This window comes from Pogoniulus pusillus, chromosome 4 (genome assembly GCF_015220805.1).
Source record: "Pogoniulus pusillus isolate bPogPus1 chromosome 4, bPogPus1.pri, whole genome shotgun sequence".
Classification (NCBI taxonomy): domain Eukaryota; kingdom Metazoa; phylum Chordata; class Aves; order Piciformes; family Lybiidae; genus Pogoniulus; species Pogoniulus pusillus.
Window position 1 is genome coordinate 43,576,406 of NC_087267.1, and position 12,430 is coordinate 43,588,835.

Consider the following 12,430-nt stretch of genomic DNA (forward strand, 5'->3'; position numbering starts at 1 on the left):
AGCACCCAGCCCTAGCCAGTCAACTAGAGCATGGCACTAAGTGCCTCATCCAGGCTTTGAGCACCTCCAGGGATGGTGACTCCACCACCTCCCTGGGCAGCCCATTCCAATGCCAATCACTCTCTCTGGCAGCAACTTCCTCCTAACATCCAGCTTATACTTCTCCAGGCATAACTTGAGACTGTGTCCCCTTCTTCTGTTGCTGGTTGCCTGGCAGAAGAGACCAACCCTCACCTGGCTACAGCCTCCCTTCAGGTTGACAGCAATGAGGTCTTCTCCTCTTCTGCAGGCTGCACACCCCCAGCTCCCTCAGCCTCTTCTCACAGGGCTCTGCTCCAGACCCCTCACCAGCTTTGTTGCACTTCTCTGGACACATTCCAGTATCTCAACATCTCTCTTGAACTGAGGAGCCCAGAACTGGACAAAGCACTCAAGGTGTGGCCTGACCAGTGCTGAGTACAGGGGCAGAACAACCTCCCTTGTCCTCCTGGCCACACCATTCCTGATCCAGGCCAGGATGCCATTGGCTCTCCTGCCCACTGGGGCACACTGCCTGCTCTTCAACTAGAGCAGGTTGCTCAGAGACCTGTTTGACCTGAACTGGAATGTTTCCAGGGATGGGACATCTACCACCTCTCTGGACACCCTGTGCCAGCGTTTCACCACCCTCAGTCTAAAAACACTTTTTCCTTGGATCTAATCTAATCCTTCCCTCTTTTAGTTCAAAAGCATTAGCTCTTGCCCTGTCACAACAGGCCCTGTTAAGAAGTCTGCCCATATCACTCATCCAGGCCCCTTTTAGGTGCTGCAAAGCCACAGGTTCTCCCTGGCCCTTCTCTTCTCCATGCTGACCAACCTCAGCTCTCTCAGCCTGTCTGCACAGCAGATGGATTCCAGCCCTCTGATTACTTTTGTGTCCCCCCTTTGGAGCAACTCCAACATGTTCATGTTGTCCTGACAGCTCCTGAGTTGGACCCAGCACTGCAGATGGGCTCTCAGCAGAGCAGAGGGACAGACGAATGCCCTTCCTTGTCTGTCCACAAGCCCAGGGTTTGCTTGGCCTTCTGACCTGAGACCACAGCTTACCAGCTCATGTCCAGATTCTGATCCACCAATATCCCCAGTTCCTCTCCACAGGGCTGCTCTCAAGCCCCATTGTGTCCCCTGTACACAGAGCAGAAAAGGCTTTCTGAAGGGGATGTTTTCTTACAGAACAGACTTGAAAACACTTCCCACAGCCATGCTCCAGGAGGCAAAGCCTTCCTCCCGTGCTCTGCCCACAAGGACAAGGTTATCATAGCTTCCAAACAGCTCCTGCCCACCCAGGGAAGTCAGCGAAGCAGCTCTGATGTTGTGGCTATGCAGCAGCTTATCAAAGCCCCTGCATTCTTGTGGGACATTCTGCAAGGCCATGCTCCTTACCCTAAAGTAAGGCAGGAGTGTTTTGTCTCTGCTTGGATCAAGGAGATGGCCAGGTTGGTAGAGATTGGAGGAAAAAATTAAATCATTACTCACAAAAAAAAGAGAACTTGTGGTTTCAGACTTCCTTGGAGAGCATGGTCTCCTTCCTGCCCCCAGGATGCTTGCAGGGACGAGCATCACCCCAAAGTCTCAAGGCTGCATGCACATCTAGACAAAAAGTTATTGCAGATGCCTCACTCAAGCTTACAATCAGACAGCTCACTGTGGTGAAGGGTCCTGTTGCACAGAACCATCAGAACAAAGTAGATGACCCTAGCCCAGCCCCAGCTTCATTGCAGCAAGCTCCAGCCCACAGCAAAGCTCAGCCTGCTTTAAAAGCCCAGGGAAGACCAGAGCTAGGGCTGCACTGCAGCCAAAAGTAGCCAGGTTCAAATACATAAGCATTCCACACTAGTTTTCCCCCTCTTTTAGTTCCTAACAATCTTTCAAAGACACAAGTCCTTGAGGAGGATAAACCTCCAACCACACTGGGAGCTTCCACTCAAGATGTTCAAAAACAGACTGGACGAGGCACTTAGTGCCATGGTCTAGTTGATTGGATATGCTGGACTGGATGAGCTTGGAGTTCTCTTCCAACTTGGCTGATTCTGTGACAAGCCAAACTGGTAGGAGATCTAGGCTGGATGTTAGGAGGAAGTTGTTGGCAGAGAGAGTGATTGGCATTGGAATGGGCTGCCCAGGGAGGTGGTGGAGCCACTGTCCCTGGAGGTGTTCAAGAAAAGCCTGGATGAGGCACTTAGTGCCATGGTCTAGTTGATTGGCTAGGGCTGGGTGCTAGGTTGGACTGGATGATCTTGGAGGTCTTTACTGAAGTCCAGGTAGACTACATCCACAGCTTTCCCCACATTCACCAGGCAGAGAACCTGATCATAAAAGGAGATCAGGTTGTCACCCTTGGGGCCACCAAGCTGCCCACGAGATGAGTCCAAGAGCGTAATTCTTAATGCAAGGAAGAACCAGCTCCTATCTGTATTTCAACAAGGTATTTTATTGGTCCAGCAACTGCAAAATATACAAATTTCTGAAAGGCATACCCTGTCCTCAAGCTGGCACAGCTTTATATCAGGCAATTATTCCAGATGTATGTACAGAACAGTTAACATACCACAAATCCAAAAGAAAACCAAGAAATCCCAAGAAACTACCCTTCTCTCCAAGCTTTGCAGTGTACATTAAATAAATAAAAGAGAGCTTTGCTATCAAAAAAAAAACCCAAAACAACCCAATAATACAAAAATAAATTCAAGTATCACAAAGGAAAACAAAAAAAAGAGAGGGGGAAGAAATCATTGCTGTGGTTTGACAAGTCCCATCTCCCCACCCACTCTGGCTTCAGCTTTGCTGCTCAATCCTTGGCTCTGTTAGTGGGCAGTGAGATGGCAGAGTTGACAACCATCCCACCTATTAACCAACTTCTCCAGGAGGAGAGGACCTCTTTGCTGCTCAGAAAGCAAAGACTGGGGGGGAAAAAAAACAAACATTGCCAGGTTCAAATTTCATCTTGTTGCCTTGTCTTCTCTTATTCCAAAAGGAAGAAAGTTTAAGGTCATTGAGGGTTTGATTATTTTTGTTTCCTGCTTGATTTATATGTATATATTTTTATATCTCTATATATACACACACCAAAAAATACACACCACAAAAACCCTGCAGAATTACATGTGTACAGGATTGATCATGGGGCAGCCAGACGTCATGTTTACATTTGCTGGCTTATCTCTTGGTAGCAGGAGGAGAAAGATAAGAGTGCCTAGGAAGTGGGCAGTACAGACAAGTGACTTGCCTTCCCAAAACATTCTGCCTTTCCCCTCCCCTGGGTCAGAGAAACTCGAAGGGCAGATGTCAGCTTTTAATTTGGCTATTCAAAACAAAAAGCAATGAAAAAAAAAAGGGGGGGGGGGGGGAAGTGTTCTTGGTGTCATCTGTACAGGACTATAATACACATATGCACAAGCTCACACAGGCAGGGCACTGCCAAGACCATCTTTGCCCGGTTGGATATGGACTGAGCATGGTCTAGGTTCCCTCCCGCATTTGGTGCTGCTCCAAGCACACGCTTTGGATGCACGAGGCTGAAGCACTAGGCACTGTGGTTCACCTTTTCCCAAAGGAAAAACAAACAACAACAAAATCAACTCCCAAAAAACCCCAAACAAACCCAAAACACAAAGAGGAAAGGGGGGGGGGGGGAAAAATCAATCATAGAATCCTTGAACAGAGGTTGGAAGGGACCTCAAGGATCATCTCATCCAACCTTTCTTGGGAAAAGCAGGGTTGTCATTTCTCCCCAAACCTACACAGGTTGGAAGAGACCTCAAGGATCATCTCATCCAACCTTTCTTGGGAAAAGCAGGGTTGTCATTTCTCCCCAAACCTACACAGGTTGGAAGAGACCTCAAGGATCATCTCATCCAACCTTTCTTGGGAAAAGCAGGGTCGTCATTTCTCCCCAAACCTACACAGGTTGGAAGGGACCTCAAGGATCATCTCATCCAACCTTTCTTGGGAAAAGCAGGGTCATCATTTCTCCCCAAACCTACACAGGTTGGAAGGGACCTCAAGGATCATCTCATCCAACCTTTCTTGGGAAAAGCAGGATTGTCATTTCTCCCCAAACCTGCACAGGTTGGAAGGGACCTCAAGGATCAACTCATCCAACCTTTCTTGGGAAAAGCACTGTTGCCTTTTCTCCCCAGACCTCTCTGCTCCCATCTGCAGGGATGTTGCTTCCTACTGGAGGGGTTAGGAAAGGCCAATGAAGGATGCAACCAAAGAGCTGTCCACCTCCATTCTCTCAGCCTAGCACTGCAGGAGGGCTTAGCTACCTTCACCTCCTGCCTGCTACTCAGCCATGCAGCCAAAAAAGCATGAGGTGAGGATGAAGAAGTTGATGCACACAAGTGGGGGGGGGGAGGGAATAACCACAACCCAAAACTAAAGAAAAAAAATTACAGCTCCCAAATCCACAGACTTCTACACAAAGCAATAGTGGTTAATTGCCACTTCAAACCTCTCTATTGCAGCCCAGGACAAGCTGCCAAGAAAGGATCTCACATATCAAACCAGTGGGAGTTGGCTGATGAAGTGTAAGCCAGGACCTCGCCCCATTTCCCCCCCCACACACACACACACAAACACACCCACCTTGAATGCTGTAACCACTGGTTTTTTTTTGTAGTCCCAGCTTTCCAGCATGCAAAATAAAGTTTAAAAATAACCAAAAAAAAAAAAACCCAAAAAGAGGAAAGTTGCATTCAGGCTTCCCCTGTTAAGGGGCATGAGTTAAAAAAAAATAGTTCTGCTCCTGCCACAAAATAAAGTGCAAAAACCAAGCAGTTTCTAGGTATACACATACACACACAGCCATGTGTGTGTGCAGGTATATATATATATATTAAATATAAAAAGAAAGCACGGACAAAATTGTCCCTTCTTGAGGCTTTTTGCAGCCAGACAGGGAAGCCTGCATCCTGGCCAGCTCTCTGACCGCTTCCACAAGACCTGGGTGGCTGCAAAATGCATCTAAACTCAGCCTGTCCACCTGCAACGACACAGGGACTCAAACCCCTTCCTCAGAATCTCCACTCTCCTCCAAGGCAGAGGAAAGGGGAGATTGAAATACCAGCACACCACCTCAACCGTTGCTCAGAAAGCGACACATGCCTCAGCTCCAAGCATCTCTGGATACTCCTCGAGATTAAAGAACCACCGAGGCCACCAGCAGCGTGGCTCACCCTGCAGTACAGGCAGCTCATGACTGGTTTTAGAAGCAGAACCTGTATTCTCTGCAAACTCCTTTCAGATGGGTTTATTTGAAAGGCAAAACCTCTCAAGGTGGCTCAAGGTTTATTCTGGTTAAGCCCAGTAGCTGTCAATGCGAAGGACTTTACACAACTGCCTTCCTGGGGCTCATGGGCTGGAGTGAGCTGGGCTGTGCGTGTTGTGACAGGCTGTAGCACGGGTAAAGAGCTCCAGCACAGCGTGTTAGGGGCTCTCATGAAAAGAAATTCATAACAACAACAATAATAATTACAAAAGAAAAAGCAAAACCTCTTCAATCCCCTCCCTCCCCCTCCCCACCCCCCACACATCTCTGCTAATCCCACACCATCCACATATATACAGCCCACCCAGAGATGGATGGGTACCAATCATCTCTATACAAAAGGAGATCAAAACCACTTACAGAGGGAAATTAAACTCCTGTGTGCTAGAAGCACTTTACAGCTTGCTACAATCTAACGGGACGCTCCGGAGAGGAGAGCAAACGCCGCAGCCTAAGGAGCCGGTGGTGACCCCGATAAAGGGCTCGCTCCCTCTCCTCCTGCGCTCTCCATCTTCCCTCCTCCTCCTCTCAGCAGAGCTGTTTGCAGATGAACGGGCGTGGGTGGAAACAGCCGAGGGTTGACCTCACCGCAGCCGGAGGAGAGCAGTTTGTAAGCAAGCTTTGGAAATGGCGATGGGATGGGAAGCTGGTGTCGCCGGCGGCACCGCCACTGCGCCAACGGAGTCACGACGGCTTCTGCGAGGTGTTCATGTTCTGCAACGAGAGGAGAGGGAACGGCTTCAGGGCTTGTGCTTGGGTCAGGCCCCGTCCTGGCAGCGTCTTCTACAGGTACATCACAAGGGACCGGGGGAGTAAGGAGAGCCATGGCACAGGGCACAAAAACATCCACCACAGAGGACACTGTCCGCTGAAGGAGAGCGCTGGAGGTGATGTGCTGAATGGTTAACTGCAGCCTCCCTCTCAAGTATCACCTGGCTTTAAGCATAGGAATTTCTCATTGCCGTGGGAATTTGGCAGAGGTATCCTTAAAAACCGGGCTAAAACCAAGGCAAACTTCCCACCCCGTTTGATCTGTACTTCTGAAGCTGCTCTTTGGTCCAGGGTAACAGGGAACCACAGCATCATTCATTCAAGGAGCCCAATTAAACGTCTTGCTCTCACTCCCCTTGAGAGTGGGCAGTGTCCTCTCCTGCCTACCAAGGAGGTGATTGGTTTTCCACCCTTGGCACTGTCAAGAAGATGCCCTTCCTGCCAGATGCATCAAGGAACCAGCAATCACCAGCAGTACAGGGGCACCCACTCCCCTGATGACATCCCATGAGATTTCATGGCTCTAGAGCTGCTTCAGACAGCCCTGGTGCAGGGTGACAATGAGCACCCACCAGCTGCATGTGGTGAGGACTGCAGAACCAGAGACAACCAGCAAAACACAAGCAAGACCAGCCCTGAAATGGGTAGCTTGAGGAGAGCATAGCTAGAGGTGAAACCCACGGGGAGATAGTCACAACAAGGACATTTTCTCAAGTCACAAAACTACACAGACCAGGATGGGGGAAAAAAGGAGTGGGAAACAGCTAAGGAGGTTCCTCAGTTGTTTGGGTTTTGTTTTTCTTTCACTACCAAAACTGCCTCTTACAAGCACCAGGAATCCCGGCCAGGCTACGAGGCAGAGCAGGCTGAGCTGTTCTCTCTGTTATCTAAGGAGACAGGAGGAGGGTTAGGAAAAGCCACATGCAACACAGGCATTTACCTTGGAAATATTAGTAAAGAGAAAACTTTGAGAAAGTGACAAACAGGTCTTCTTTTAGCATGAAAAGTGAAGGGGAGAAGAAGGGAGGGGATCAGGTTGTTATCAACAAGTGCACTCTGGATCACAAACCAAGCAAAAGGAAAAGAAACCATCACACCAGGTAGTCCCACAACCCCAGGCCAGCTCAATCCCACAGCCAGGAGGGCTCTGAGGTACACGGTCAAGTCCCCAGCATTACAATGTACCCTCATGTCCTCCTGGATGAGGGTCAAGACCTCAACAGCAAGGACTGATGCGAAGTAGTGCCCACTGCCAGCCAAGTCCCATGGTGCAAACTGGGAAAGAGGTGCCTTCCACATTCCCTGATCCCAAACAGGTTGTGGTGGGAAATGGTGAGGGACCAGATGCATACACATAGGAGACAATAGCCTCCAAGAGATGTAACAGCGGTGTAAGTGCTATCAAGCCTTTGGTTTGGAGTGTCTTCCCAGTTCCCTCAAGAGCAGGCTTTCAGCCCCACACTAGTAAGTGGAGGAAGTACCCCAGTACCTGGAGATTTTAAACTTACTAGGATGGGTAACCATCACTGCCCGCTCCAGCAGAGCTCCTGTCTAGCAAAGTCTCATGCAGCCATCTCCCAAAGTCAACATCAGTGTATCTTCAGCACCCCAGCCAGTGCTGAAGCATGCATTGCTTTCTGTTACACCATGAATTGGGAAAAAAGGTGGATGGAGGAATGGACAAAGAAACAAAAACGCTTTCAAAGCAGCCCAAGCAGACGATTACTTCATTAGGGGCTTTGTAGCCAAGAGCAGCAGGGAACAGAGCATAAACATGCAGGCCATGCTGAGCAACTCAACCTCTACATTTGCCCAGGAGCATGGGCAGGATGATCTTCCCCAACTCAGTGGCCAGCAAAGCCAAGTCTGACGTTCCTAACTTCCCTTTTTGCAAAAGCATTTAGTCTAAAAGGGGAAGAAACACAGACTGTTGCATGCAAGCAGGGCTGAGTTCTGGCTTGGCCAATATCTGACAAATCCCTCCATCTTCAGCTCACAAAACAAACCAGAGCAGGGATGTACACATTTAAACTGGTCTACAGAGGGCAAAAATGTCCCTGGCTCATTTCAGCCCCAAAGTTTCCCTGGCATTAAGAAGACATTTGAACACAGCTTGACTGCTGCTCTCCTCACTCGATGTAGCATGAAGTCCAAAGGCTTTAAATTCATCCAGAAGCTGTCCTGTCCCAATTACACAGGACCTAACAGCACTGAGCTGAAGTGTCAAAGTCTTGATTGCTCATAATTAGTGCATTAAATATCCTTGGAGGAGCACAATACCCTTGCATCTACCCTGGCCAAGACATCTAGGAAGACAGTTCTCTGCAGAACTGTAGATGCCATGATCCAAGATCAGTCCAGCCCCAGAAAACACAGGAAATAAAACCCTGTTGGGATTCGAGGTCAGAACCTTCTCTGGTATCTGCCTAGTACCACCATTCAGAGACAATTTGGAGCACTCAAGAGGCACAGACCACCTGGGTCTATCACCCACAGTAAAATGTGCTACTGTGGAGGAGAGAACTCCAAGAAAACCCAACAGCATCTCTCGCCCCATGACTTTCCCAGCAGGAAGCAGGGAATTTAGACATCATCAATAGAGTCAAGTGGCAACAGGCTACATTTCCCCACAAAATGGGGATGTTTATCGAGCTAAGATACTTAGGAATTGGACAAAGCAGCATCTAGAGTCTTGGCTTTACCTATCCTAGGGCTTATGCAAATCACACACGCAGAGAAATAGTAACTCCAAGAAGTTCACACCTCAGCAGAGTTTCACAGCATCAACAAAACAACCGCTGGGATGGCAAGAGACATGGAAAGGGGGTGAGAAGGATAATAAGAGGCAAGAAGGTACTTACAGGCATGCCTTCCCTAGTAAAGGCTGCAGAGAAACAGAGAGAAGGGAGAGAGAGGTGTCAGTAATGCCACCCGAGATTGGCCAGAGGACACTGGACAGCAGCGAGGAGCGCCCAGACAGTGAGAGCTTCCAAACCCAAAGCTGGCAAAGGGTTTGTTGCAAGAGTCAACCAGCCCAAGCATAGCCCCAAAAGCCAAGAGACAGATCAACTTGTCCTACTTGGTGCTTGCTGGGGTGGGATGGCTCATGTGAAGCAGCCACCAAGCAGAGCGGTTGGAGGAACACAGCAGCCTTCCTAACCTGCCCAGGACCTGGCCTAGGAGGGAGGAGAGGACACCAAATACCAGACAATGCAAAGAGTGGGAAAGACAGCAAGATCTAACAGGCAGGTGGTGGAAAGGGTGGCATGGTGATGGGTCATCTATAAATATATGCTGTTTCTCCAGTACCACTTCAGCTCCTTAATGAGCATAGGAAGGAGGGTTTTGTTCTCAGAGAAGCATGCAGCAAGCAAAGAGACTCTCTCTACTCCTCTCACAGGTGAAAGAGAGGACACAAGTATCAGAGCAGCTACCCACCAAGTTTCATCCAGGGCTGCAGAAGGTTGACCAGGTTCACTGTGTCAAGAGGCTTCTACTCATTTTTGATCCATTTTGCCTATTGCTCCAGGAAAGAGGAGATGCCTCTAGCCAAAGATGAATCTTGGCAGCTCCTTCTTGAGGGATGCACAAGAACATTTGCTTTATTGCAATGTCCAGGGCCAAACAGGAGCCAAGACCATCCAGGGAGAAGACAAAAGCCCTTTGGTCTTGCCCATTCTAAAGAAGTGACTCCTCAGGAGTTTGATGAGCTTTATTGCAATGTCCAGGGCCAAACAGGAGCCAAGAGTATCCAGGGGCAAGACAAAAGTCCTTTGGTCTTGACCATTCCAAAGAAGTGGCTCCTGAGGAATTTGACACTGTGATGAGCTTTATTGCAATCTTTAGGTCCACACAGGAGCCAAGAGCATCCAGGGGCAAGACAAAAGCCCTTTGGTCTTGCCCATTCCAAAGAAGTGGCTCCTCAGGAATTTGACACTGTGATGTCAGAGGCACTAAATTACTGCAGCTTAGATTTGCAGTAGGGGTTGGTGGGAGGATGGTAATGATGCTCTCAAAACCCAAGAGAGGATCAACAGTGACCCTTCCCAGAGTACTTCCAAAACCAACCCAGGGAGGAGACAGCAGCCATGGGAGAAAGATGCATCTCAGAGACAGCAGCACAGGTTGCAACAAGTGAGAGCCATTCCTCAGCTTCAGGAGCGACAGGAGGACAACAGACGATAAAACCAACAAAGAATAACAGGAATAACAACAAAAAAAAAAAACAAAACAAAAAAGGAATTCAACTAACTTGTCCCGGCATCTGCGTGGGCACTTCCTGAGGAACACAGCCTGGCAGGGCAGAAGAAACAGCCACATGCTCCTCAAAGCTGTTGATGCGAGGTTTTTTGGTGGGCTCTGGGCTTGCTAGAGGGGTAACGCTATTACGTCTCATGAGCGGGTTAGGTCCCTTCTTTGCTTCCTAAATTAAAAGTGAGACAAAGAAAAAAACAAAACAAAACAAAAAAGGAAAGAAAAGAGGGAAAAAAATAAATAAACGAAATAAAAAGGGAAGAAGGCGACAGTTATAAAGGGGAAAAAAAAAAAAAGCAGCTTGGTTTCTGTTTTGTTTCTTAAAGCAGCTTCTGCTTTTCCCCCACAATCGCTGCCCATGTGCAAAGGATGCATTGAAAGGCTCCAGACACCAAAAATTAAATCCCTGGTGCAAAAGGGTACAGGAATGCAGCATGATTTCCCAAGAAAGGGAGGATAAAATTAATTCATGGATTGATTTTAAAATGAGATAGAGCCTCTGCTCACACAAAAACTCTTAAGTGTGTGTGGACTGATCAAAAACCACAGTGATAATTGAAAGGCACAATTCTGCACAACAGTCATAGAATCAGTCAGGGTTGGAAGGGACCACAAGGATCAGCTGGTTCCAACCCCCCCCCCCCTTCCCCCTGCCATGGGCAGGGATAAACAGAGAGAGGTGCTAATTAATCTCCTCCTCAAAGCTGGTCCCTCCAACCCAGGGAGAGGTGTGAAAGCAAAAAAAAAAATAAAGAGGGAAGATGAGTCAGCCCAGGTTGATAAGATTTAGAAAGTGAGGACAAAGCAATCAGCAAGGGTCAGCACCATGCCAAGCTCCAACTCAAGCAAGGTGGGATGGAGGGGCAGTGCCCACACAGCAGAGCAGAGGGACCCAAGCGCTTTGCACGTCTCACTCCATCCTACCCACAGCAAACAGCCCTTCTGCCAGCCCCAGGGAGGGTGGTGGAAGTCCTCCATGGCCTCCACTGCAGAGGGAAGGACCAGCTTCCCCCCCCACTCTATGGCAAACTCAAATGTTGCCTTTGGGAAGTGAAGGATAGGAGAGGTGGGCCAAAAGAGAATGGTTCCAGCTATCCAACATTCAATTGAGTTCCATCACCACTAAGCACAAGTTGGAAAGGTCCCAGAGGCTGGAACATGGGCACTGTCAGGCTCCTTGGGGTCCCCATTTGGGTGTCCCCTTGCTCTGGCCTCTGAGCTCCAGGTGGAGCACACAGCAGATAGACCTGATATTACAGGAGTTTTACTCTGCAAGGGGTCTCCTCCCTGCAGCATCCCCAGTCCAGTGCCACCATCCTCATACTACAGAGAGCAGCATTCTGGTAGCCCCACAGAGCCACAGACATGCCACAAAAAATCCCAGAAAGGCAGGCTATGTTGGGCAGAGCACTGAGCCCAGGTTCTGACAGCCAACCTGGAGACCTAGGAGAAGTCACCTTCTCCACCTGTGGCTCCGTTCTCTACCTTGAATGCAGTGAATGACTGCACAGGTGGAAGTCAAAAACCACAAAGGAGGCTCCCCTGAGCCAGCTTTAATCTGGCCAAACACACTGAGAAGCAGGCACATGCAGCAGTTCTCTTCCCTTGGAAAAGCCTCAACTAGCCACATCTTTGCAAGAACCCATGTGATGGTCCAAGTTGTCCAGCAGCACTTCCAAGCAATCCAGCTAAGCAATCTCCCTATGCCCACCCTAGGTGTCCTCACTGCCAGCTGACCATAGGGGAAAGGAAGGGAACACCAAGGGGTGGCCCTAAGGAAAAGCCACACTCACCTCTGGCCGTTCCCTGTGGGTGTTGACAGCTTCAATGTTCAGCGAGATGGACTCCACCCGGCAGCCTGCCAAAGGAGACAGAGGCCATCAGCAAACCCAGCAGCTACAGGGTGCTATGAGAGCTCCACCCCAGACCCCTTCTCTTCTCCCAGAGACAGCTTGGATTCAGGAGGAGGTACAAGTTGACCTCATCACCATGCCTCATAGAAAGACTCCACTTACCATAGGCCATCGGGGTCAGCTTCAGCACTGTGTGAAGAGGACATTTCAAGTAGGGCATTTCATCTGCAGAGAAAGCAAAGCC

At 49.1% G+C, this 12,430-nt stretch overlaps 1 protein-coding gene across 9 annotated transcripts in view; it reads right to left on the reverse strand.

Moving 5' to 3' along the window:
- Positions 1-2,450: 2,450 nt before the first annotated feature.
- PFKFB3 (6-phosphofructo-2-kinase/fructose-2,6-biphosphatase 3) overlaps positions 2,451-12,430 on the reverse strand; it is a 58,652-nt gene continuing 48,672 nt past the window's right edge. For 3 of the 9 annotated variants that reach the window (XM_064142712.1, XM_064142704.1, XM_064142703.1), the window contains 5 exons: positions 12,349-12,411; positions 12,127-12,191; positions 10,332-10,502; positions 8,941-8,963; positions 7,880-7,984 (listed from right to left, as the gene is read on the reverse strand). In XM_064142712.1, the coding sequence (XP_063998782.1) occupies positions 7,924-7,984; positions 8,941-8,963; positions 10,332-10,502; positions 12,127-12,191; positions 12,349-12,411 (383 nt within the window). In that variant the 3' untranslated portion in view covers positions 7,880-7,923. Of the gene's footprint in view, positions 6,023-7,019; positions 7,071-7,090; positions 7,136-7,879; positions 7,985-8,940; positions 8,964-10,331; positions 10,503-12,126; positions 12,192-12,348; positions 12,412-12,430 lie in introns of those variants that run through there. The other 6 variants (XM_064142706.1, XM_064142705.1, XM_064142710.1 and 3 more) reach the window with 6 other exon arrangements.